Genomic DNA, 27,536 nt, shown 5'->3' on the forward strand with positions numbered 1-27,536 from the left:
TCGTGAAGTATTTCACTGCATGTTTATTTGACATCTGCCCTTTGATATTTGTTGACACGTTGAGCTTTTCTCGCATTAGTAACTGCTTGAGAGCAGATGTCGTCGTCGTCGTCGTCATCATCTGTCTTCTTACAACCACAGCCCTTAACGTTCTGGGGTCTTTTTACATACAGACAGTTTATGTTTTTGCACCTGTCTAAGCAAACAAAACACACAGAGGAAACCCTCCTTGTTGTGAACATGACCTCAACTCAACCCCACCAGCGCACAAATAAAACATTACATCACTGAGGAGTCGCCAGGTGTCATGTGACGATAACATCTGTGTGAAGCTCATCAGCGTGTGACGGCTCTCTAATAGGCAGCACTGTGGTGTGTGTGTCTCCCCAGCAGCCCCTGCCACATTTCATCTCTGTCGACTAACTGGGCTAATTTCAAGGTCTGATGAGCAGACAGAGGCAGGCTGGCTGACTTACCGTTGTCACCGGAGACTTTAAAGGCAGTTTATTTGTACCTTTTGAACTGTGTGTGTGTTCTTGGAGGATGATAAAGCAGTGGTGGGTGTTCGCCTGGCAGTCCCTCTCCCATCGTGACTGGAGTGGTCGGACTCCTACAATTAAGCAATGAATCACACACAGCGATGGCAGGACTAGTCACTGCTGCCGGGCCGGATGACAGGAAATCTGTTGCCCTCTGTGGAGGACAACTACAACTTTCAGCAACACTGTACAGTATTAAACTTGTGTGGTAACGTCGTAATATTCTTTTTGTTTGTTGGTATTTGGCTTGCCGATCAAACAGTGTGGGTGGTGCAGTGTAGTTTGGATTCTTTTGAGTTTCCATTGCAGTTTGACTTTCTGTAGGTAGCTTCTGTTTCTTTGGTTGCTCATTAAACCAAACCAAATTTAGAGCTTTTAATTAAAGGAACAGTCTGACACACTTAAATATATACCTTGACTCGAGAATAATATCACTTCATGTCTGTATGGTACCAGCACCTCTAAAGCTCACAAATTAACGCACTATAGCTTGTGTATCTAATTTTATTTACAAAAAACGAGTACTTAAATGTGACAGTTTACTGGATGTTAATTTAAATGCAATTTCTTGGCCAAGGACCTGTAACTTTTTGGAGCCTCCGCTGTTCGCCTGGAAACTGCTCCCGGCCAAGAAGTAGTCCAGCACACAATGCTCGTAAAACGGTGTTAATTGGTGAGCTTTGGAGGTGCTGGTTGGCAGATTTTGTTCAGAGCCAAGCTAGTCCAGGCTTTATGCTAAGCTAAGAGGCAGCAGGAGACTTCATATGTAATGAACAGACATGAGAGTGGTTTTGATTTTCTCATCGAACGCTGGGCAAGAAAGCGATAAAGCGTCTTTCCCAAAATGCTGAACTATTTCTTTTAAAGCTGATCTGGATTTAAGTAGTATTCTTCATTTTCTTTGATTGTAACACATTTCAGGATGAATCTACCAAACAGCTTTGTCACTTGCTTCTTTCTCTGTTTTAGGCTCCAATGAGAGGCTCTCCATGATGAGGAGCTAACGCTGTCGGCCGCACAACCGCAGGAAGAGACGTGGGCCGCTGCACCATCCACAGTCAACGCATGGCGGTATTAGGGGTAAGAACCACATTGTGTGGTTTACTCTCATGTATTTATCAGTACTGAAAACCCCAAGAGCTCCTGTTGTATTTTCTTAGCCTTGAAAACAGTTCTAGATATTTTAATGGATGTGGGTCAATACTGTGTTTTGTTTCTCACTGGCGCTTACTATTAGGCTGTTAGAAATAGATGCCTTCTAAGACTTCAGTACAAACTTTCCTGTGCATCCAAGTGTTGACGCTGTACCAACATAATATAATTGAGTTATTAAGTGAGAAACAAAGGTTTAAAAAAATCTTCAAAATCAGATCTTCACAATTGTGAAACTAGATAATATCTGGCATTTGTCTTTGACAAAAATAAGTGATTATTAAAGTAATTTTCTGTTGATCAAGTGATCGATTAATTGACTAATCTTATCAGCTCTAACTCTGAGATACTGGGTTTATGAAATCCTTTTAAAGAGTCGTAAGATAACAAAAATGCACCATCATCAAAAGTTTTTCTTCAGTTCTTAAAAAGCTGATAGATGGACATTGGAGCATTTTGTCTGTGTGATGATAACGTCTCTGTTTGTCTAGTGTCTTTATCTTCTTTGTATCGATCTCAGTATCCAGACACTTTCATGGTTATAGCAGTCTGCGAGTATTTTAGAACAGGTTGGAGCCTCTAAATGATGGATGTCAGCTCTCTCAGTGTCTATCTCATCAGACACAGCCAGCCATTATCTGGGTGGTAGCTCGGTGTAATTTCACATCTGATAATGTGACTTTAACTGTCTGCTGTTGTAGTCTGTTGGCCTGTAACACACTCAGGTCTGTAAGATGGTCTGTCGGTTACTGTGTTTTTACTCCACCATACAATAGCAGTTGTACATGTTGTTTTACTGGTTGGTAAGCTGCCACAGTTGGGAAAGTCAGTTTTAATATTACATACTCTGACATAAAAAGGGAAATGAATCTAAGATAGAAGAGTAATTAAGAGGAAGAAAGCTGCTCTTAAATCCTGGGAAGATAAACTGTTGGTAGTAGAGTTTATTTGACGGATGGCGGTGAAAGAAGCTGTCAGATTCAGAGTAAGTAGGGTTGACAAAAACATCAAATGCAATTGATGTACAGTCTAACAAACAAGATATCTTCAATGTAAAAATGGCTCAGGGAGAGCCCAATGGAAAACTACGGGAGTCTGACCATGAGTGGACCCTGACAGCTGAACAGCCTCCTCAGGGTTTCTTTCTGTCCTCAAGTTGATACCAGAGGCCAGTCTAGTTTCATCAAAAGAAAACATTCTCTTTGAGTTTGTTATTTGGAAAGTTATTCTTGATAGCAACAGATATTCTCTGTAGAATCCACCTAATAAAAATGTCTGTCAGTTAGCCCGTGCACTGCAGTTTATATAACCATCTCCGTGGTGTTTATGCACATAACACTATTGTGCATTTCTACCTTCATGTTCATTTATTTCATTTAGTGAACTGACATCAATTGGGGTAAAATAGGATATGAATTTGAAATGTTTCAATAGCAGAAATGACTTATTTTAGAAAGTAGTTTACAAGCACTGTAGTGTTGTGGTGAAGTGCTGTTGTGGTTTGCACTTCAGGGCCACCGTACTGATGTGACAACCAGCAGTTGCAATTGTGACCATATATCACCCAGTTTATATAGGTGTATGTAGCTTGTAACTAATTTAACTAAATAGGTCGCTATTTTTAACATTATTGCCAAAAGGTTAGCTGACAGCTAAGTGGTAGAAATGCATGTACTCTTACATTGTCTGTGGGAGAAGAGGCTGTATCCACATATTTAACTACAAGCCACAATAATGTAAGATAAAAACAGCATGCAAAGACAAAGAAAGATTTTTATTCTGTCGCCTTTTCAGTCTTGTCTTTCTTTAGCTTCCATTAAGCTTCTTTTTAGTAAAACTAAACAGACAGCTACAAATAAAAATACAAAAATACAAAAACACACATAGGACGGCATGTTTCTTCAATTCTGAGATGTGTATGTGTGTATTTTTATCAATTCAAAGTTCGTCTGGATCACAAAAATGACAGATTTTAAAGCAAGTCACTTGAACTGCAAATGTAAAACTGTGATTTTGATAAGTGAGGGGGACATTAAGGCATCCCGGATGAAATTACAGTCTGGGTTTTCAGTGCTATTTTAATCCTTCCTCTTGTTAATTTTAATCATTGGCGTAAGTTTGTCGATGAATGTCAGGGTGCAGAGGAGTTAGTCTAGTCCGTTTTTAGTATACAAGCATGAATATTATATTTCATGAAAATTTAATTTGTATGTTTGGAAACGTCACAGGGTACTGGAGGTCATTTTTTGACAGCCACTTCTGGACATTAATGTAAAGCAAATCATTAATAAAACAAAACCACATTGTTAGTAATTGAAAAAAGGACGCAGAAAAACAATACACAGCTATTTGACCGCTCACACATCATCTGAGTCTCCCGGTTTGCTCAGCTCTGTGAGAACAGAGAGGACTCCCAATGACTTGTTGATGATGTTAGAGTGAAACCACAGTTAGTCATTCAGTTACTCAACACACTTCTCTATAGCAAATCACTGTTTTCAACAGGCTTCTCATGCACATCTTTTAAAGCATGAATCACCCACTGAGCTCCCAGTCGCTGCCTGTCCAGCCATGCTTGTCTGATTGTGATCGTGCAGGTACATGTTGAACTGAAAACTCGGTGTACTACAGCTGATCTTGTTCAATGCCAGCAAGATGGAGATATTTAGTGTTAAAGTGAACTCATACCTGAAAGTGTTTCTCCGATTACATTAAGAGTACAGCAGTGTTGGGGCTGCAGTAGACTTTTAAAGGTTCTCTTCAAAAAGACACCCAACCAGAAGAGTACAGTGACTGTGGTTGGCAAGAAAGCAGGGATGATATCTAACTAGCTCCCTGGGTACAGTAAAACGCGGCATAGAAAAGAATGAAGCATGGGTGTATTTTTAACTATGTTGTGCCTACAGTGGCTTTTATTCAAGGTTTTAGTGTTTAGTGTCTTGAGGTGCACTAGACACTAAACACTAAAACCGCTTATCTTTTCGTACAGTACATAGAGGAATGAAATTGTGTTTCTCCTGGTGTAAACAAAAAGAATGAAAGATGCAACATTCAGTGGGAGTGAAGAACATTCAGACTGCACATAAGGTGCAAGAGTACAAAACAAGGTACAAACAAGTAGTCCAATACGCATGACAACTTACAACAAGCTATTATAAAAATAGCGAAAATGAAAGTATAAAGTGTAAGTAATGCAGCAGGAGCAGTTTGTGGGCCCCTGAGGATATTGTAAGATGCAAGTAGTCAGACCGGTATGGTGACCGGTAAAGTGAGTTAGTGTATGAAGTGACTAGTGCAGGTGCGTGTGGGTGTGTGTGTCAGCTGTTGCTGAGTCTGGAGGATCTTGCCCGGATGCTCTGAAGCTTTTTTTTCAGACGGCAGCTGGGTGAAGAATCTGTGGGAGGGCGCTGAGGGGTCTTTCATCATGTTATGTGTGCTTGTTTCTTACACAGTACAACAGAAGAACATAACTCTAATGACTTTCCTGGTTATTGAGGCTAAATGTAGTTCAGCTACATGTTTTATATATCCCTTCCCTGTCCCTATGTTGCCATCCACTCTCTTTGCATCTCTGTGTTTTCAGAAACACTTATTTGAACCTTTGTGATGTTATAAAACTTACTCTTTAGCCATTTAGCTGTAACTGTAGAGCTGCGGCAGGACGGGGCACTTAGTGTTGGCCACAGACTAGCAGGACAGATTTGAATTGAACAGGATTTAACCTATAACCTTTTGGTGAAGGGGTCCCCTTGGTACCTGCAGGACAGTTGGCCTCCCAGTTAAAGTAAAACAGACTGAACCTGTGATCTTGCAGGGTTTACTTCTAAATCAATGTCAGAGAATACAGTTGCTGACTTACAATAACTGAATAAAGAACGTGCATACCTAAATTATTTTACATTTGTTTACTTATAGGTAATGTTTTCCTGAAAAGTATCAGTTTCACTGTAAAAAGTAGTCTCATTAGTTTGTTCAATGTTCATTACTCAGACTGAAGATATTATAGTATTTGTGTTTTGATGTGTAAATTGTTTTTTAAATACTGTAGATTTTCACTGAAATATACTTGTAGATGGCACACCATTATTATTTGCTGATACCAATAAAAGTGGTAGCAACTGTTCATACAGAAAGACGGTATGCTCGTAATGATTTGATTTAACCCTTAAATTAATTTTTTTGTCTTCTTCTTCCTCAGAACCCCGACATGCTGACGAGGAAGATAAAGCTCTGTCACATCAATGCCCACATCACATGTCGTTTGTGTGAGGGCTACCTGATCGACGCCACCACCGTCACAGAGTGCTTACACACCTGTAGGTCCCCCCTCACGCACACAAACTCTATTTCCCTGTTTGTCTTTTTGAATTCAAATGCTTGTTCCGTTCTGCTGCTCATCTCTCAGTTTTGTTCCTGTTTTGCTTTCTCATTGTCCGCTCTCCTCTTGTTGTTTGTCTCATCAGTTTCTCATTGTTACTTTTGTTTATTTGACACAGTGGCTCTGTTTGTCTTCAAGGGTTTTTCTTGGCTCAAAAGATTGTATGTCCCTGATGGGAAGAATCCTGGAGGCAGAGTGATGCCTCCTGTGATCCCTGCCCGTCTGTTCATAGCTGTATTTTGACTTACAACGCTGCCTTGACTGTTCTGTCTGTGCAGGATCTGTCTGTTGTCTGGGTTGGCTGTGCACTACAGGCCCCCCTGCTGTGGACAACATGGTGTTTCATTTTTATTTATGTATAGCACAACATAACACATAAAACAAACGACTCTCATGATTTATATAAATGTCATTTTATTGGCAGCCAGGGCCTTTAAACCAGAGGTCAACACAAACACAGGCTCACAGGATCACAGGAAATGAGATTCTTGTCACCGTCAGGTAATCTCCACATTTATTAGCCCTCGTACGAAGGTGAGGGGATATCGTCTCTCATCCACACAGGGGTACATCATTAGTGGGGGATTTGCAATAAAGTAGGATAATACCCTCTGTATATCTCCTTTTCTGTCAGAAGCCAAAAGAAGTTCTCATCAACCATTTTGAGGAAGCAACAAATAAAACATGAACCAGGCTGAATTTGATTTATAAAGAAAGAATCAGGTCATATGGTAAAATCTATGGGTATCATTCCACATAGAACTTCTTACCAACAGCTGATTGTACAAAGCATTTTAAAGATTGTACAAAGATATTTTATTTATTAAATGTTTTCTCAGTTGTTCTTAATCTGTTGATATTCAGTTTTAATTTAGTGTAATTAGTCTAGATTCTGCACAATAGGTAGTCTCAAACAAGTTATCTTGAATTAGCTGTAAGTTATTTCCATACAGAGAAAACAGATGATAGAAACAGTATTTATATAGCTTACTATATTTATATATTTACTCATTTAGCTTTTACGCTTTTTTATCCATATATTGACAACTAGGGCTTAAAGATCTTCAGTCAGTGACACATTGGTGGAGGTGTCGCAGTGGGACTTGAACCCAGGTCTCCCACACTAAAGGAACCGGTCTTATCCACTGCTCCATGGCCAACCCTTGCATTCCTAAAGCTGACATCATTACTTTCCTAAAAATGATGTGGTCAAAGTTAATCATTTTTCACAGAGTAAGGAGGATACAAAACGACAGACACCTCTTAATATAATGTAGTCCGGTACACCACCTTTAACTACAATCTCATAACATTTCTGGCAATGTCACCAGAATCTGAATATTATAAACGTAAAGGTAGAGTTTATGGCAGAGGTGTTGTATTGGACATCATTAGATTGTACAGGTGTATCTTACAAAATTGGCCACTGATGGTATTTATCCACTTTCTGCTAACAAACACATGATGATAACTTCTGTTCTGTGTTTTATACAATCTCTAATCAGATAGTCTGTGAAGTTAACACACGCCAGTAAATAATATATTTGAGCTGATTGTGTTAATTAAATGCTGTGAAGAGCAAAAATTGCAGAAATCAAAGAGAGAAATTCAATAAAAATGCTTACTGTGCCTCAGTTGTAGCAGTTCAAAAATAAAAATGGCAAGGCCCTTTAAAGACCACATGGGCCCATTTTCTTTGTTTTTGTTAATGAAACATTGAATTAACATTATTTTGAATATGAACAAAATGAACAATTAAATGCGTTTTAAGGGGTTTGGAAAGTCGAATCAGCTGCCAATTTGACCAGTGAGCAAGTAATTGAGGCCTGTTCAGCAGTTTGACTCATTCAATGTGACTAAAGTAAACTTCATTTACTTCAAAACAGAAGTTACAACGCTATTTGTAGAAGGGGGGAAAAAGAGGAAATACACGAGACAGTGTATAAACACAAGGACACAAACCACAAAATATGAAGGTTTAGTTTTAAAAATGTGCCTCTGATTTAGCTTCAGAAAAGGCATCACAGTTGGTAATGTGTGATGTGATCATTTTTAAGGTTGAAGGAAGGGCTTAATTCTCGCGGTGTTTCTTAGTTGAAAGACACAGGACTGAAAGTTGTAGAAAATGGGAAAATGCATCTGAGGGCTTTTTGCTTATGTAACACAGGTTTTAGGACAGCGCTTCCTCTTAGATTCCTCACCCAGCTAGCCAGACACTGTACAAGCAGCAAGGCCTCACATAATTTTTAGCCTCAGTATTTCTAAAACCATTACATGCTTGGTCAGGTTCACTCTAGCTACATTAGTGCCTCTACAGATGAAGCTTCTCGCATAATATGTTGGCTTGTGTTTACTGCCTTCTAGAGTGAAACAGAAGTAGTACGACCTTGAATTTACTGCTTTGTAAAGCCCGGGGTCACTGAGTTGACTAGGCCTCAGCCTGATTACCTCATGTGCAACCCCAAGTGGCCTTTAATGCTCATTAGTCGTTGGAGGGTCGCAGAGTTAACGCTATTGTCTTAAATGCTGGTGGTGTGGAAAGTACCATGTTGATATTTTGAGGTTCTTGTTGTGAAATCAGGATTGTCTGGTATTACTGGTAATAAAGAAAGAAAGGGTTCGGTGGATTTTGAGCTTCAAGGCATTCTCACCCCCCTACTGTGTTTGAATCGAACTCGACACATTTATTCCTGGTACAGTACATTTGTATCGGTGAGAATAATCAAATTAAACTGTTGACCTCTAGTTTGCCTGAAACAGATTGGAGTGAAAGCTTTTTTGTTTATTAAAGCGATAAAAGCCTTTAAAAGTACCTTTTTAGTTTAGGTTTAAGTTTACTTTACTGCATGTGTTTAGATACGCAAAACCAAACAACTTCTAACTTCTTCTCCCAGCTGATGTTTGCAGCATAATGCATTTCTAATTTGCTCTAAACAAGATACTGATCTAAATGGTATCAAGTGTGTGCATCATTACGAAAAAGCAATCAACTTGTAATAGACATTAAAGGTGAACCAGACAGTGTAATACCTTGTGTGTCCACCGGAGGGAGTTCTTCTACCACAGATGGGAGTTGTTCGGCCCACTGTAAACATTAGAGTCTAGACCAGAGGCTTTGATTCTCCCTCTCACTTTGAAACAGGGGCTCCACCGTTGGAGAGTTGAGACGAAGAGATTCACATCACGTCCCCATTGCAGCTGTTCAGACAGACTATAATAAATAAAAAATGGTGAAGGTGGATTTGATGGAGGCCTGTGCGCATTGAGTTACAGGTTACATCAAACGGTCAAGTGTTTTTATGTTTCAGAATCATTTTTAATATTTGATTATTCATCAAAGATCAGAATGTTTCGACAGCTTTGAAACCAGTGCTTTTGCTAGTCAGGCGTTTCATCATATCGGCGTGCACATCTCTTCTCTGCAGAATTGCCATGTCCACGCTCTAATTGTTTCCGTCACCGTTTAGTCAATTAATCTGTTTTATAGAATTTTGAATTTAATATCCCATGGTGTGAACGATTGGTCTGACAAAGCTTTCAGTTTGAACATTTCACCCTGGGCTCTGGGAAAATGTGATGGATATTTTTAACTATTTGTACATTTTATAGACTGAATATTAGGGATAATTACATATTAATTGATAGGTTTGTATTAGTTAGTTGTAGTTGTGTGGTGATGCTGTGTACAGTAAATTAGAACTGCAACAATTAATCAGTGAGTTGTCAACTATTAAATTCATTTTCAGTGATTTTAATAATCTATTAAACAGTTTGAGTAATTTTTTAAGAAAGAAAAGAAAAAATTATCAGATTTCAGCTTCTCAAATGTGAATATTTTCTGGTTTCGTTCCTCCTCTGTGATAGTAAACTGAATATCTTTGGGTTGTGGACAAAACAAGACATTTTAGCCCAGGGACCAAAGAACGAGATTTCAAGTCTAAAATGATGAAGTGTGGAAGAAATAGTACAAAGGTACAAAAAGTGCAAGTACTGCATCAATTAAATGTAATAATAAATTAGAGAAAGCATGACAAATTTAGTTCTTCGTTTAGGCCAGAGTGAATCTGATAAACCTGTCTTGTTCAGTCAATTATCCAACCATGGTGCACCTGTTCTAGGTTGACTATACATATATATGTATGTGTTATATGTATATCTGTCTTTGTCCATTTTGACTTTGACAAAGACACAGTAGTCTGTTTGCACAATTAAAGGCTGGAATTCAATCATTGTGCTCCGTTCCTCTTTTTTCCCCTTGGAGGCTTAATTTCTAAATCTGTAGCTTGGAGAGTAACAATATCGCTCACGTGTGTTTGTGTGTGTCTCCAGTCTGTAGAAGCTGCCTAGTGAAGTATCTGGAGGAAAACAACACGTGCCCCACGTGTAGGATTGTTATTCATCAGAGCCATCCACTGCAGTATATCGGGTGAGTGAGAGAGCCGCCGCCGCTTGCTGCCTCTGGGAGCATCATCACTGCACTGCCAGTAAAGAATAAACTAGCAAGGAGCAAAGTGCAAAGTTTCTTCTCTGAGCGTGTGCTGAGGATGTTCTGTTTTTCTATGTATTCTTAATAGGGATAGATACACGAACATAAGAAGCTTCAGTGAATAAATAAATGCTACACACGAGAGCATTTATTTATTTTTATCCTGAACTCATTATAATTCTTAGATGCTATTAAATCTTTTAACAGATTGTCTCATGGATTGTAGATGGTGTGCAGATTTTCATATTACTGAGAGTTTGTTCAGAGATTCAGGTGTGTTATGATAGTAGCAGCTAATGTAGCCTGGAGCTGCTAATCTGTAGCAGACATGAGGCTACAGAGGTCTGGCAAGCTCACTTGTTTCACCATGAACACTGCAAAGAGACCCAGCGAAACAGCAGCGTCATTATGTGTAATATTTACAAGTAAAACTGATTGTCGTCCTCCAACTACACCTTCCACATCCATGTTATTAGATCAGGAGTAGAAGGGTGAGGTAGAAATGAATATTTTACCCTACAGCCTCTTTTGGAAATGTAAACGTTTCTGCCAACTGAAGTCCAAATACACTCCTCCTATGACATCGCCAGATGCTACGACCCGCAACTCTCAGGTTTGGTTTTACATGATGGGTGAAGTTAGCTGGTTGATTGGAAGAATGTATGTATACGCCCCCAAGTTCAGGATGAGCCCTCAAATATATTTAGACGTTTTACAGGAAGAGTTGAGCGTTTTATATAAAATTGCAAACAAACTGTGTAAAATTATTTTATTTTGGCAGATTCAAAAAGATAACTGGGAAACTGGTTTTGAATTTGGAAAATGTAGTTTTCAGCAAGCACACCTGGGAAATGATAACAATATTGATAAGAATTTTAAAAACGAACAAATTTTCACCTTCTCTTCAAAATAATTGACCACTTAAAATGGAAACGAAAACATTTTCTTGTCTGTAATTTTCTTCTTGACTTGACACACAGACTTCAGCCTGTACTGAAGAATTAGAACAATGGATTTCATGAAACTATTTTCTCGTCAGGTTAAAATGAAGATGTAGCATTTTGGAAGTCAAGTTTGCTTCTTATTGTTTTGGCAAGTTCACTATGCCAGACTAAATCCTCCTCGCTGAGGGATTTTGTTATTCGGGCCCCCTCTGAGCGCTCATGCATTAATGTTTGATTAATGCAACACACAAACTTAATGCCTACCAGCAATTTAGTCATTACCGTCTAAACTGCACTGTCTGCAGACTCATTGGTTTTGCAGGAAATGCTCCATTTCAAACACATTAGCTCATCGCACAGCTGTTTTTTGCCTCATTGTTTGCAGGAAATTGGAGTTGATGAGAAACATCACAAGTAATTTGAAGGCGAAACGCCCAGCAGATGACAGATAAGCCCAATCTGCTCATCAAGAAGATTGATCAAAGTTGATGTTTGAGATTGAACTCAAAATCACACTTGGACGTCTCTACACAGAGAATTAGCTCGGCGGAACTAATCCTGCTTCTTGGACTGTCAAGCGTGGCTTTCCTTGATGGTTCAAATCCATTTTTACATACTTGAAATGATTCTAATTATGACAAGAAAACCATCACCACATCACACGTAACATTTCTCTAAAAGCTTGCAAAGAGCAGCCTGTTATTCTGTAGTTCTATTGTATTGATATTGTAAAGATCATATACAAGGTAAAGTCACAGCTAAATCACAACTGATTTTAAATATGATAAACCTTACAGATATTGTTTATCACAACCTTAAAGACCCCGCACACCCAAGTGATTTGAGCTCTTCTCAGGAGAGTGTGTTTGATTTACATCTGCTTCAGTCTCCTGTGTGCTATGTTGCACCTCCCAGGATGATACCAAGTGACACCTTTTTATTATTCTTATTGTTGCATGGAGTCTGGTGACCTTTTAAAAGATCGTGTATTAGTGAGTGTGCAGTTGATGCAAGAAAGATTAGAGGCACGGAAATTACAGTTGGTATGGAACCTAATCGGTGGGATAAAAACCCACAAATTGTGATGACTTCAGCTTGCGGTTGACAATATATTAATAGACATTCTTGCCACCACTTGCTGCAGTGATGCACCACTGCTGGATGAATCCATAAAACAATTGTCATTATGTATTCTTTCCTTATCTTTATACCATTATAAATAGTTGTCAGTTTTCAGTGGTCCTTGCTTTAGTTGGCAATGTTGGGCAGGAATCTCCTTTCCCAGCATCAAAGCCCAAAATAAGGAGAACATATTTTTTGGAAGAGTGGTTCATCTTTCCTGTTTTATTTATTTAATGTTTATTTGACAGGGACAAATGCATAGAACATTGCTTTAAAAAGAATACAAAGTAGATGCCATGCATACAGGCTAATTTGCAACCCCTGTCCCTGGTTAGGCTTATAAAAATAAAACCGAAAATACAGAGTATTGTAAAATTTACAACCATTAAAATACATCCCGTACATGAAATAACATGGGCCTAATTAGATGTAGAAATCACTATAAAACAGAGTCTAGAAACATTTAACAATACAAGAACACAAAATAAGAAGTGTGCATATGTCTGTGCATGCTAACACATGCAGTCTTATGTTTGTATGCATTGTATTCTATCCTGTACAGTCAGTTTTCACAGCGTTGTTTCAGCCATTGCTTTAAATGTGTATTATAAACCTTGAGTTCTGTCAATGTTTTAATTTCGGATGGTAAAAACCACAGACTTTCTATACATTCTATTTCTATACTAAGGCTGACACACAGGATTCCCTTAACATTAACATATTATCTGTGAGAATACACCACCACTTCTGTCCAGCAGGGGTCAGTTTTGCTGCTTTTGGGAGCGAGCCTCAGCTTCAGGCAGCTCGTTTTGGCCCCAGATACAATGACTCTCTCAGTGGACAGCAGGGAGGACAAACGTGCCACATTTATTAAAGGTTTTCCCTCCACAACATTCGCAAGAAAGTCAACATGTCGTGTCTGTTAGCTGGCTGCCACGGCTGGCTGTCAAAACGCCACGTCATGGTGATGACAGACTTGAGCCCACACTGCGCACCTGTGTCACCTGCACTGCCCAACAGTGAAAGGGTATTTAACACTCTGACTGACAGCATATGCTGTAAGCTGGCCTCTGAGAGCCATCATTTAAATTTTTCAGTCTATCTTAACATGCTTGCCATGGATCCATAAATGTCAGTTTAATATTTATCAAGTGGGAATTTCTCAGTTAGCTGTGCCCCCGTGTTGTACTGCAGATCTGGTTTCCAACCCTGTTGACTTGTGATACCTTTAAACAATGCTCTGTTTGCAACCTCTCATCACAGGTTACATATGTCTACAGATCAACCAAAGACTGATTATATCATCTTGGACTGCTTCATTTGAGCACTTTTTTTAGAGGCCTGAATAGAAGTTATTTGCAATTAAAAAAAAGCTTAGAAACTGTCTCAAAAAATAAACAAAATATGCTCTAGCCGCCATTTTTTTTCCTGCTCTCGTAGCCTCTTAATTATCTTCAGACCCCTCGGAATAAATTTGTGACCCCAGATGGGGTTCAGACCCCTATGCTGGGTACCGCTGCTGTAGATTATAAAACACTATTTTAAATCCAAAGAAACACAGTGCCAAGTGCATCTGTAACATTTTATATATCCATAATGTTTGTTATAATAATGTAACTAATCAATTTCTTGTTCTTTTTAGCCATGACAGAACAATGCAAGACATTGTCTATAAATTGGTACCGGGACTTCAAGAGGGTAAGTGTCATGTATTGTATTTCTTTATGATGCAAGCCACAAGAGATCCAACTAACAACCTCTGGTCTAGTATCATGTCTGTTCATACAATGATTTTGCATCTCTGAGAAACAAATACGTTTTAATAAAATACTCTGGCTGTCATTGCTGGGCTTATAAGACCTAATGAAGCAGGTTACAGTGCACACACACACACAGCGTTGAACTTTTAAGTCTCAGCGTCAGTAGTGACCTTGAGAAAATACTATGTCCTCTCTAATATTTCTCTTTCTCCTCTTGTGCAGCGGAGATAAAGAAGCAGAGGGAATTTTATCAGAAGTTGGGGATGGAGGTACCTGGAGACATTAAAGGAGAACTTTGCAACATGAAGACTCATCTAGATCAACGCAATGGTACGATCTTCCCCACACGTCCTCCTCCTCCTCTTATCATAAACACTTTCACAAACAAGTCTTCTATCATGGATGAATTCTCACGTTTGTGCAAAGAGGAACCCACTAGTGAGTTGGATATACAGCCTTACAGTCTTGAGTGGTAATGGTACGTAATGCAAGGATCTATCTGGTCAAATATGCACATTTTATATGGAGGTCTTCAGGTCTTCGTGATCAGACAAACCAACAATAAAGAGAACACCTCAGTTGTCCTAAAAAGGGACTGCACCCTACAAGTGGCAGAAGTTTGAATTTGCCTGAGAAACACAAATCCACGTTTGTGGTGTTTGTTTTAAGATCATCAAAGCTTGGTTTATACTTCATGCAAGGGGTTTCAGGGTAGATAGAGTTTCTACAGCATAGGTTTTGATTTATTGTAATTATTCATCAGACTTACAGGCTACAAAACTGTTGAGAGCTATCACAGCAAGACTTAAAAACTCTCTCTAGTCAGTAGCCCATCTAGCCAATCAGTTTAGCGCAGAAACACTGCTTTGGTTTGAGGGAGGTGAAATGCATGTGCACATGGCTCGCTACAGCTCGGCATGATTAAAGAGGGCTAAACTGTGCCTGTGGAGAAACGGCCTATTTTTACATTGTGGATTAAACAGTGTTAATGTGCTGTCACACAGCTGCTAAAACTTATTTCAAGATAGAGTTGTCACCTCGATAGTGTGTGTCTCGCTCTTCTCATTGTACTATAAAAGGAATGAAGCCCCCAACTCATAATGAGTAACATTAGAAGCACGACCACAAGTAACAGCGGAAGCCATTAAGTAGTAGAGATGAAGACAATTTAACCAATCAGAATGAGTCCCTGGCCCGTTTCTTGTGCATGACGGCTTTTCCGTACTAGCTCTCTTCCAAGGGCGGGTGTAAATGTGTGCCCAGAGGGCTGTCACGCTGGCAGGCCTAATCGCTCGCTTAATCCCCTTCTCTGATTTTGGTAATTAATGCTCAAACAGAAGTAGAACTGCTCCCTGGCTTCGCGTGCCTCGTCGCTTGAAGACAGGTTTAGCAACAGCACACACACAGATACACATACATGTTCATACACAAACACATTTTAAGGATCATTTGCACAGATGCCAACAGAAATAGAAACTCAGGCACTCCTCGTTTGCATTTCACTATAATTTCCATTCAGTGTGCCAAGCATTTAGCATTGGTTTGTGATAAAGATATATTATGACTTTTGACACATGAGGAAAAAACTGTAGAAAATGAAAAATGGTTGCATGTCACATGGAGACTCTTTACCAGGATGTTTTCTCTCATGGGTCATTGAAGCCTTTTGACACATTTGACTGTTTATTGATAAGTGAGTCCTCCGTGTTCTGTGAACTGTGAAACCTGCGGTCGAACTCAAGTTGAGGTGAGAAAATGAGTCAGTCGTCTGGTCCACCTGAAAACTGGGGTTGGCTTCCACCTCCTAGTGCTGCACATCATGCCCCAAATATGTCACATTACCATCATCTATCTTTACCTACAGTATGAACACAGTATATTTTACCATGACATTATAAAAAGTACACAGTAATATTACATACCACCCACTCACTCATTGGATTTCTTTGGTTTTATCATGGTAGATGAAACCAAGTAGCAGCATTTAAATAATGAGAGATAACCTGTTAGGGCTGTATGGTTACTGCTGTGATAAAATACATGTGTGCAATGCAAGTTATGCATTGTTTAGTAGGATTCTCATGGTTTTATGGAGGATTGAATAAAACCCCCCGTCCTGAAGGACTGAAGAAACAAACCTGGACTGAATCATTTGACCCAAATCTGAAAAACCCCTAAAAGATTAAAATTGAAACACCTGTAGTTTCCAGACTTGGAAAGTGTCCCTGAAGTGTGGCATCAAGGCTATGATTTAGTCTGTTTTTATGGCTGGATACCTGCACACAGGTCCAGATTTTCACAGCCTTATTGTCTAAATGCCCTGCTAGTGGCCTTTAGAGGCTACGCTGTCTTTTATAATCAATCAAAACTAACTGACCTTATTGAGACAGTTGGTTTCACTAACAAGGCCAAAAACTGTTTGGGCTATTTTCAGTTATTTTATAGAGGCCAGGGTGAGAATTTGGAAATCCAACATCACCACAGGGGCTGGAAAGTAACTTTTTACAGAAAACACACACAGCCAGTCTGTTTTTTTTTTACTTGGACAAGCTTACTGGATGGTCATCATTAGCTCTTATTTAAGAATGGCAAACCAAAGTTAACACATGGTAAAACAGAGATCACACTACCCTAACTACAGGCGACAGTGGACACAGTGGGTAAATGTTGTCCCTGCCAGCTGAGCTGCACTGCATCACACCTAATTAAAGGCTCATTTTTCCAGAATTCCTCAGCTTAGTAGCTTAGTGACAATGCAGTCTCTGTTTTTATTCAACGGGAAATGAAAATGTTTAACAACTGTATTTTATGGACCCCTGTGTACCTTCAGTACAGGGGAAACTCAAATTGTAGTTAAAATGGCATTCAAATTACAGCAAAAATGATGGCCAGATTGACATGCAAGGAAGCCCTGTGGCAAAAATAAGCTGTCACTGGGGCTTTCCTGTTTTGCCGAGTTGGTAATCCAGCTGTGCCTGTTGGCTTCAAAGGTGGCTCTGAAAAACTGTAGAACTCGTGGGTTTTCTACGTAAACACACTGGCAGGGTCTTGACTTGCACCATCGTGGACTGACACTCATCAACTCATCAGGAATCACGACTGTCCAAGTATTTTCAGATAAGCAGTATGCCGCGATCGAAGCGTGCTTTGGGTTTCAGTTGGCGTGACGTGGCTGAAGTGTTAATGTTACTATCACTTTGCACTTTCACTTCATATTTCTGAAGATCTGTCGGAAATGGCATACTAAGCAATTTCATAGAAGAGGAATGATAAAAGACAGCAGCAGGGTGAACAGGCTGTGGCTGAGTACCATCTCAGCCACAGCCTGTTCACCCTGCTGCTGTCTGGCAAGAGATACAGAAATCTGCTGTCATTACACCAGACAATTTCTTCCTAAGTGAGTGGTGAGAATGAATTTGAATAGAATTGAAAGCCTTTATTTCCATTGTGCAAAATATATAACAAAATTAGGAGAGCTACTCCTAATCAGTCCAAAGCTTCTTAAAATGATTTATTACAGTCAGTGCAGTATCCTCTTACATGCAATTTTATTCCCAAGTGTAATATATTTCATGCCCTTTGTTTGTTTGTCTTAACTGTTTCTTGTCATTTGGTTTTGCACTGATTAGGAGTAGCTCTGCTAATTTCATTGTATGTTTTGTACAATGACAGAGGCTTTCTATTCTAATTCATCCTCAGCACTCCATGTGAAATAGTTTTATTTCTTTGACTTATTATTTTTTCACCCATCTACTGTTTATAATCTTTGTATATATTGTTTGATTTGTGAGTAGCATAAAGGGAACTACAACTTAACCTTGTGGTAAAACCCTGTGTTCTAAAATGATAAATAAATCGATCTTGTCCCTTTTTTGGAAAATACTGAACATATGATTAATGGGTAAGAAGTGAAGGATGCTTTAGGATTGTTTGAAACATTTTTAGGACATTATGATATATTTTTTTGCTGTGACTCTGTCACCACTGGAATCAAGTATAACTGCTGGAAATCAAAGCTAATTATAGCTGCTACCTTCCAACAAATGGAAAGCAATTTATTTATTTAACAGGGACAGTACAAATACAGATCTGTATGTTATGTAGAGATAAGCAGTGCAACAGATGTAATGTCTATAGGGCATCTAGCTCTAAGCTAATTTGCAGCACCTGTCACTGGTTAGGCTTTTAAATCAAGGTTAAAACTTTTCAGAGCCACCTTTCAAGTGTTAATGGTTGATAACACCTTTGGAACAATCCACTCCTGTCATACCAAAGGGATAGAAAAGCATGCATGATATGCACCATAGAATTAAAATCAGTCAAATTATGATGATGATCATTGTTTGAAACATCACACATGAATTCTAACTTTGCTTTTAAGTTCATACACAATGAGTTTTCTTCCAAGCACTACTTGACACTGGCAGAAGAAAATCTTTGTTTCCACCAGCACACAACATCATTTCACTAAATTGCCTGGTTTCCTGAGCACTTAACACAAGAAAATGGAGGGACACTCTGTTATGATGAGTCTGCTGAGTGCACTTTTCTCTTTCATGACAATATAAACTCCCACACATAAAATGTTAGTTTACTTCATCTGATTCCCAGTGTAGCCTCACTTGATGTTGTCATTGTGCATGCCTTTTGTGATTTGATTGTATGTGAGAGATCCCAAATGAGCGAACGAGTGCAACAGAAAGAAAGTCTGTGAGAGACAGACTGCTCAGTTTTTAAAATCTCCAGACCCAAGCAATCATCCCATTACCTTATACACAAACAGCCTCTTCATGTCTGTTTAGAGTCGCTGAGATACTCAAGATTTGCTCAGAGGTGAGACACAACAATAAGAGCAAGCCCTTCTTGATCAGCAATTAGTAAGGCAGACTCTGGAGACAAATCACCGCGGAGACATCAGAGCAAGCGCAGACCTTTCCTTGTAATACTCAGTGGAATTGGTGACAATCGCCCGAATGGAAAATGGTCACAGAGGGGTGAATACAATCCCATCAGCAGTCTGAGCTAAAGTAAACTCTCTCCATATACACACAGCAGCACGTTATTACAGCCACTGAATCCAGGAAGAACAGACTGAATTTCTTTTGTATTTAAAAGGTAACAGAAAAGCAATACCTATCTGTGGAGCAATTTTGTCACAGCACGGCAATTTTGACATTGATAGCTAAGTTTCATATCTAAAAATTCAATACTAGTACAGTATCACAGCCAACAAGAAAATCCATAACGAAATGTATAACTACTCCTGTCCTGAACAACTTTGTAGCAGCTGCTTCGCAGGGGTTTTAAATGTTGCCTAGGTGTCTGTCTTCCACTGTGTTAATGTACACACAAGAAACTAGATTAAGACAGAAAGTCTATATAAAGTCTCTGTAGTGAGACAGTCACTCAGTTGAACTTTTAATTTAAGAATTTTGGATACAAAGATGTAACTAGAGCTTAAATGATGCATCAATTAACAGCCACATATAGTCCAGAACCGATGCAGACGCTGCTGATATTATACTACATTAGTTGTCTGCATACATGTACATATTCACTCATGTTTGTTGCCACAGAGTCTGCTCGGTCAGTCTACAACAATGTTAGGCTACGTGACAGAGATGATGACAAAACTAATGTCATGTGGACAGTATAGTCCAGGCTTTAGTTTTTAACAGTAGAAAATGAATCAGATATTCATGCCAGATGTTCCCTACAGAACTTCCAGCTTCTCAAATGTCAAGATTGGCAGCTTTCTCTGTTTTGTACCATTGAATATATTTGGGTTATGCTGTTGATCAGAAAGAAGAAGCACTTTGAAAATGCCATGGGCAGTTTTCACATCAATTCATAGAGAAAGTAATTCTGAGAAAATGTTAGTTGCAGACCTTGTAATTAAAGGTGCGTCTTTTCCCTTAAGCTTCAGTCATTCAGACGTCTTCTAGCTCCAAACCAAAAGCTCTGTGTGGTGTGTTAAGAAATTATACCTTTCTTTCTATTTTATCATATCTTCAACAGAGACTGCTGCTTTCTGTAATATCCTCCTGCATCTGCTTCCATTTCCTGGAAAAAAAAAAAAGAAAAAAAAAAGGCACGAATGGCAAAACCAGACAAACTCGATTAAGGTTGAGCTGATGTCAGTCCTCATGTAGGCTAATCAGTATGGAGAATGACTGTTTTTTTTTTTTCCTGTTAAGAAGTTGCCCTGATTAGAGACGTGCCCAGACAGTGGATAAGTCCTATAAAGGATGCTTTGACACTCCCGGATATGTAAGTGCCTTTATAAATGGACCTCTGCAGGAGGTGTTTTTTACGCTCCAACAGACACAGCTGTTTAAATTCTGCAGAGAGACAAAAATACCCGTTTACCCTGCGTCCAACAAGTCCTGCTTTCAACAGAACCACCACGGATGTCGGTTCAACTCAAACGTCTTGACTTGAATTAACGATAATGGGAGAGACACGCTGCTTGATCACTGGATTGACCGCAGCAAAAAAAACAGAAACATGCAGATGCGGTTTAAGACAATGAAGTGTCCGTGAACTTTACACTAAAGAAATGTGCGTGTTTACATCCATAACTGTGCTGTACTGATTATAAATTTTATTCACAATATACAACATGGCAGCTCAGAGCTCTTCCTCTCTTTTTGTTTTTTGCACAGGCGATGCAAAATCAGAGGACACGGCCAATAAGGAGGCAGGAGAGGAGAAACCAGAAGAGGACAACGACTATCACCGTAGCGATGAGCAGGTAAGCACTTTGTCATTCACAGCAATTTATGCTTCTTATTTCCTCTCTCCAGGGCCTCTTAAAATGTCAGCCTTTTCTTACTTAGTTCAAGGCTTGGTTTGCCTAAATTCACGACACAAATCGCATCCCCACGGTGGCCATGAATATAGTTTTTGATTTCTTTGCACAGATTTTGAGATGTCTGCCTCATTTCCCTCTACAATGTGAGTAAATGAAATTGTGTTTGTAGCAAAGTACATTTCCAAAACGTCTTTTACTATCCCCAGACCTTGTTGTCAACAGTTTTTAAATTATGACTACTTTGTACCCCACCAAAAATGGTCCATATGAACCTTAAACTTTTTTAAAACTGATATTAGTAGTATTTCTGACCCCGCAGACAAAATGTAAGGTCGTCTATCCAAAAGTATCTGGCTAAACTTTTAACAAAATTAGAGTAAAATCTGTTGACAGCAAGATCGGATATGGAGGCAGATATCAAATAACATGGATGAATGTAAACAAAACTGTATGGACAGATATCAATAGAGTTAAATGAGAATGGAAAGAAAAAAAGGTAAATCGGGCGAATCAGCCTTTTAAATAAACTATTTTTATAATATACAAAGAAGTTTGGGAGGCAGTACACGTTGGTTTGTCTTTTAGCAGAGATTAGAGGGAGCAAATTGGATAAAATAATTGTGGGTTACAAAACAGTCTGTCAGGAACAAAAGCACTAAGAGAAAAAACGGTTGGTGTTAATTGTGGGTACAATTGCCTTAAAAGCCTGCACATCAATTATTTCCTTTATAAAAGGGGTCCCTATATGATTAACCAGGCTGTTTTACAATTACTGGATTCTTTTGTCTTTGGTGTTTCGGCTGTTTGATTAGTATAGATCCACTTAGTGACAGACACCACAGCACCACACCACTGCCATCCACTGAACACATTTAAAATGGGCTTTTTTAAATTTCATTTGTATTCTGTCACATTCTCAAGCCATGCAAAATGATATTAATAATGTAGAGAGAGCGGAGTTATTGTTGTGCTGGACAGAAGCACAAAGCATCTTTCCAGCATTGTTGTATGGGCTGAAGAAAATTGGTTTTGTACCGTTTTTGTTTTAAAGAGGACAAAAACCCTCTATGCAGTTTTTAAAAACAAGACATTCATCTCCAATCAGCTAGCTCTTTACTTCCTTGTGGGGAAGGCAGGCTGCCCTGATGAAGGTGAAGATCTTGCCCTTTGGATATTCAGCAGTGGTGCAGAATGTGTTCAGAATACCTAATATGGTAGTCTGTGTGAGCTGAATGCAGTCATGCCAAATGTCACTGAGAGGAGGGAGGGAGGGAGGGAGGGAGCTGAGGAATACAAGATGACTGATGAAAATGAGAGATTTGAGAGTGAAAAAGCTCCACTGATGAAAACGAGTCACAATGCAGGACGATGAAGTGTGCTAAAAATGAGAGAGGCATCATGTGAGAACCAACAGGAAGGAAATGGCTGAAAACAGAGGATGATAAAGAGAAAGGACTGCGATGGAATAAAATGCAAGATGCTGAAGATTTAATGATAATTATAAGAATGAAATCACAGACTCTGAGTTGTGTCAGCAATTACAAAAGGTTGTTATATTTTTATGTTTAGCTGAGAGAAGTTGTCTGGAGGTGCTTTGAACTTTAAGAAATGTTCCTGTCACAAGTTAAGTTAGATGATATATATTTTAAATAAAATTTACATATGTTGATAAAGGATTTGAGACAAAGAGAAGGTTGAAGACAGATAAATTGATGCTATAACGGCCCTTCAAAGCCAGCCCTGATTGTAGAGAGCAGTGGATGCCGCAATAAAAGATGAACTGTCTTAGAAAAGCAGAGAACGGTGATTTTAAAATGCAAAACAAGATGGTATATCTCAAGGAGTGTATAGTCATACGTGATCAATTTTAACGTGAAGAATAGATGTGGCAACAGTTGCAATGAAGAAGGATGAAGATGAGGGACAAAATTGTCCCAGATTTCACCAAAGATGTAGAAGCCACTCAGATGTGTGAACCGGAACGCGTGGCCGAATTTCGGAACACTTCCCTGCTGTTTCTGGACAACCTTTCAGAGTGTAACCTTGGGGTGTGAAGCAGTGCCAGAGAAAGTTAATGAAAGCGGCGACACACACAAAAGAAAACGAGGATTAAAATAGAACCACAATTAATTAGAGAAACCTACTTTATCAGCATGAAGTAGTGGCGTTTCAGAGGTTAATATTTTTGTACGAAGTCTGAGGAAGATCTCCGTGGGGTGAGAAAATATTGTGTTAACTTAATAAACTGCAGCTATTTTGGGCTTAAGAAGTCTACTTTGGAGAAATTTGAAAACGCAGCTTTGCTCTAAATTATTAATTGAGCTTTGAATCCTCCATGTCTGATTTATCAGCGGTCCAAACTTAATACTCACTCAGAGATTCTCAAGCTTTATTTTCTTTACACGCAACCACACACACAGAGTTCAGAAAAACAACACCGGTAGACATGCTGCCTCAGACCTCTGCGAGCATTCAGGACCGCTAACGAGCCCGTAAAATAGCGCTAAGCTTTCTCTGCATGACTCCAAAAAGGCACATATTTTCTTGATATGCGTCACTATTGCATCAGTCACGTCTGTGAGTGTGTGTATAGCTGTAGCAGGACTCTTCGGCTCCATAAAGATGTCACTAATCTACTGTACTGTAATGAAACTGCCTTGCAGATGACCGTTGTGTCACTGCGGAGTCCAGATCAACACCACAGCTTATATTTCACATTATGAGCCTCTCTCATTGCCGGCACTACTGGAATGCAGATACATTACGGTGTTGCTCTTTGCTTATAGAGTGACACTGAAGCGCTGCCAATATTTATTTAAGAACGGCAATGATTTCCAGGGTAATGTCACTTTTTCCTGTCTCAATGACAGATAAAAAGAGACAGGAGTGTGACAGAAGGACCCCCACAATGAAGAAATACGAGGCTCCTGTCTTTGTCTTCTATATTTTGATACAGGGGGAGCAGGAGCTCAGTGGCAATAATACATTCTGACTCTTTCAACCATCAATTGCCAAAACCACCTACCGTTTCACCCCAGGGGACAAACAAGTGCACAGGCCAACTCGGTCACATGAAAGAAGCCAATAAGCAAAACACACAGACCAATGCTGGTTCAGTGCGGTAAGAGCAGAATTGGAAATCAGCACCAGGGCCAGGCTGAACCAGCTATCATATTGTCCTTTTTATAACCTTAAAGTCATGAAAGATCATGGGAAATAAGTCACTCTTGAGTTACTGAGATGTTTAGTTGGAAGTTCAGAGAGTGGTCCTTCAAACCACAGCACTGTTCCTGCTGTTTCCTCTTCTTGTTTTCAAATAAGACTGAAGGTCAACAGCCTCTCATGTGATGCTGCAATTTTCGTTTCATGGGCAAATGGAGAGACATCTGCTCATAAATCCTCAAATACTACTGGGGCAAAAAAATTTACAATTTGGCTTGAATGCCAGGTAATTTGTTAACTAAAGTAAGCTCTGTACAGGGGCAATTTTAGTACATTTTAGACTAAGCTTGTCAGGCACAGCTATACATTGTCAAAGTTGACTCCATCCAGGTTATACCAAAAATTGTCTGTGCAAGATGTCCTGAAGTAAAACACTTCAGTGGCAGAAAATAGCTATTGAGCTAGCAGCATTAGCTGCAGCTAATAAGGTTGCTACTCCACCAACTGAAAACAAAGCACCCGAAGAACAAACACGGCCCTCTACTCAAACAAGTACAACAACTGACTGCAAACCATATCATTTTGCACTTACTAAGGTAGTGAATGAAACAGCTTTTGCCAAACCATTTTGAGCTAAATGGCATTTACCTCTGAGGGCTAGGTCACACTGACATGTTTTTATTGGTTGACAGCATGTCAGAGTTCTTGACTTTAAAGCTTTGTGCACATTTGCTTCCACTTAATGTGTGAATCCTGTGGACATGAACGTAATTAGGCCTTTGCTTTGAGCTGAAAGCTAACATTAGCATGCTAATATTATAACGTTTGTTAACATGATGGTGCTCAGCATGTTAGCATTAAGCTCAGAGTAAAGCTGATGGGAATTTAGTATCTAAATTTTTTTTTTTTTTTTTAGATAACTTGTCATGACACTGTTTTGAACTGATGTTGGCACTTGAAGAACAGATTTGCACAGAATCTGTTCATTTTCTTTGACACTCACTTTGGACCAAAGTGTTCAAAAATAAATCTGCCGATTTTCATTACCATTCCTTGAGCCATGCTCTTAGCATTGATACTTGTTTTATGTTATTCATGTTTTATGTTCGCAGGTCAGCATCTGCTTGGAGTGCAACAGCAGCAAGCTTCGAGGTCTGAAGCGCAAGTGGATCCGCTGTTCAGCACAAGCCACGGTCCTCCACCTCAAGAAGTTCATCGCCAAAAAGCTTAACCTGACATCATTTAATGAGGTACAGATAACACGCTCCACCAGCCGAGAAAGCAGTGTGCTGAGATTAAGCCGTTGCTAGAACTGTCACATGCTAAATGTAGTTTTAGTGAACGTATAAAACTGTAAAACAAGAAAGAAACAGATTCAAATGAAAGTGTTGCTGCTTAATACCACTTCTGAACATGTTAATAACCTTTAAACTAATATTTGGCACCAATCATATTGTTCCATTGCTCAAAGCTAAATTTGACCTGCAGGTCGTACCTGTGAAAACTCTGAAAAGGTCAGCCCGCACAAACCTTTTTGAAGTTTAACATCAGTCTGCTTCACAAAAGGAAAATAAATGTAAGACATAAAAGCATTTAAACATTAGAGAATCACACCAGCAATCCAAAGGATCTCGAGTGGGTGGTGGGACAAGATGAGCGTGACCTGGATAAAATATTTCATTGATTTCAAGGAGTTTCAGTCCAAAATGAATTTTACAGCATTTTGTGACTATGGTGTTTGACTATGGATTACTGTTCTCAGTCATCTTAATTCCTGTGGTTTATTAATATTGTAGATTAAAGCCTGACAAAAAGTATTTTTACAAAATGGATTTGTAACAATTTGGAACAAATCTTTTTAAATTCTTGGCGTTTGTTTTAATTTGTTTGGAGCACCAGCTGGTGTGGGCCATGTGTATCAGAAAGTTTAGCTAATCACAAGAAATTACATAAAGGTCAGTTTATTGTACTTTTCTGTACTGACTCATATGAGGCCTTGTGTTTGTTATATTTAGCAGGAAATGAGCCTTTATGATATCTAGATGTGGTAATTTTTCTATTTATTGTCTTTGCCGCCATTCTCAGAGAAGCAGGGGGGCGAAAATTTGACAGATGGATTTTTAGAATGCCGTGAATAATCATCACAGACGCCTTCGTGTTTTCTATTTTTTTATTTTCTGTTCCTTTTTTTACTGACTGTCACAGAGATGAGTGGGTAGGCTCAATCATATCGTCGGCCTCCATTGCACAACTTTGGCGAGGCGGCCGCTCTTCCCACCAGCCATTGTTATCCTCTATTGACTATCAAAAGCTGTTGCTCGAACCGAATCTGTTTTCAGCAGCGAGCCAAGCGCAGAGCTTTACAACACTTTGCTTTGTCAGAGAACAGTGCGCTATTTACTCATTTCTCGTGTTTGTAAACCCACCGTTGTTGTCCTGTCACCCATCTAAATGTCTCAGCAGGAACTGAATGCGTGTGTCGGAAAAGTGAAAAGGGGCCCTTGTAATTTCTCAGTGCCCAAGATGATATATTCGCATAGCTTTTTTGTGCTACCAACAGTCAAAAACCTAAATATCTTCAACTTACTATCACACAAGATAAAGAAAACCATCAAATATTCACATTAGAGAAGTTGAAACAAGTACATGTTTGACGTTTTTTTTTTTTTAAATGGACTTTTCTTACTAGACAAGTGTCATTACTCTTCTTCTGCAGGTTTATTTTGGTAAGGATTACAAACATTTTCCCAAAGCTATGATGTACAACTTTCTGGTTTGTACAAGGAAATCATGAAGGATCAATAATGTTCCTTTTTTAGTTTTGCTCAAATGTCTTTTATTTTGATACAAAAACACTCTTTGACTTTCAAGATGAAATCATAGCGCTGCAGCCTTCCTCTGGATTATTTTTGGTATCTTCCTTATCACAGGCCTGGACGGCTTCCACCGCTCCTCAGCTCAGTGCTGATAAAGGCTGGCTGGGGTTTATCCACCAGTGTCCTTCCAGCCAGAGCCAGCAGGTGACGCTGTGGCAGTGTTCGTTTTTCAGCCTTCTCCCTCCCTCCCTCTCTTGTCTGTCAGTATTGACTGGCAGATGCAGATGCGAGGCACTGCTCAGCAGAATATCAATGTTGAACTTGAGTATTGAACTTCCGTGTTCTCCCAAAAAGCCCCGCTGC

At 39.3% G+C, this 27,536-nt stretch overlaps 1 protein-coding gene across 4 annotated transcripts in view; it reads left to right on the forward strand.

Moving 5' to 3' along the window:
• The window catches only part of LOC123958342 (polycomb group RING finger protein 3), a 67,005-nt gene that overhangs the window by 31,204 nt on the left and 8,265 nt on the right, over nucleotides 1-27,536 (forward strand). For all 4 annotated transcript variants that reach the window (XM_046031662.1, XM_046031661.1, XM_046031664.1 and 1 more), the window contains exons 2-8: nucleotides 1,509-1,619; nucleotides 5,890-6,007; nucleotides 10,399-10,495; nucleotides 14,264-14,319; nucleotides 14,604-14,711; nucleotides 21,047-21,135; nucleotides 25,470-25,607. In XM_046031662.1, the coding sequence (XP_045887618.1) occupies nucleotides 1,605-1,619; nucleotides 5,890-6,007; nucleotides 10,399-10,495; nucleotides 14,264-14,319; nucleotides 14,604-14,711; nucleotides 21,047-21,135; nucleotides 25,470-25,607 (621 nt within the window). In that variant the 5' untranslated portion in view covers nucleotides 1,509-1,604. The remainder of the gene's footprint in view (nucleotides 1-1,508; nucleotides 1,620-5,889; nucleotides 6,008-10,398; nucleotides 10,496-14,263; nucleotides 14,320-14,603; nucleotides 14,712-21,046; nucleotides 21,136-25,469; nucleotides 25,608-27,536) is intronic.

The sequence above is a fragment of the Micropterus dolomieu genome, linkage group LG19 (genome assembly GCF_021292245.1).
Source record: "Micropterus dolomieu isolate WLL.071019.BEF.003 ecotype Adirondacks linkage group LG19, ASM2129224v1, whole genome shotgun sequence".
NCBI classification, from domain to species: Eukaryota; Metazoa; Chordata; class Actinopteri; order Centrarchiformes; family Centrarchidae; genus Micropterus; species Micropterus dolomieu.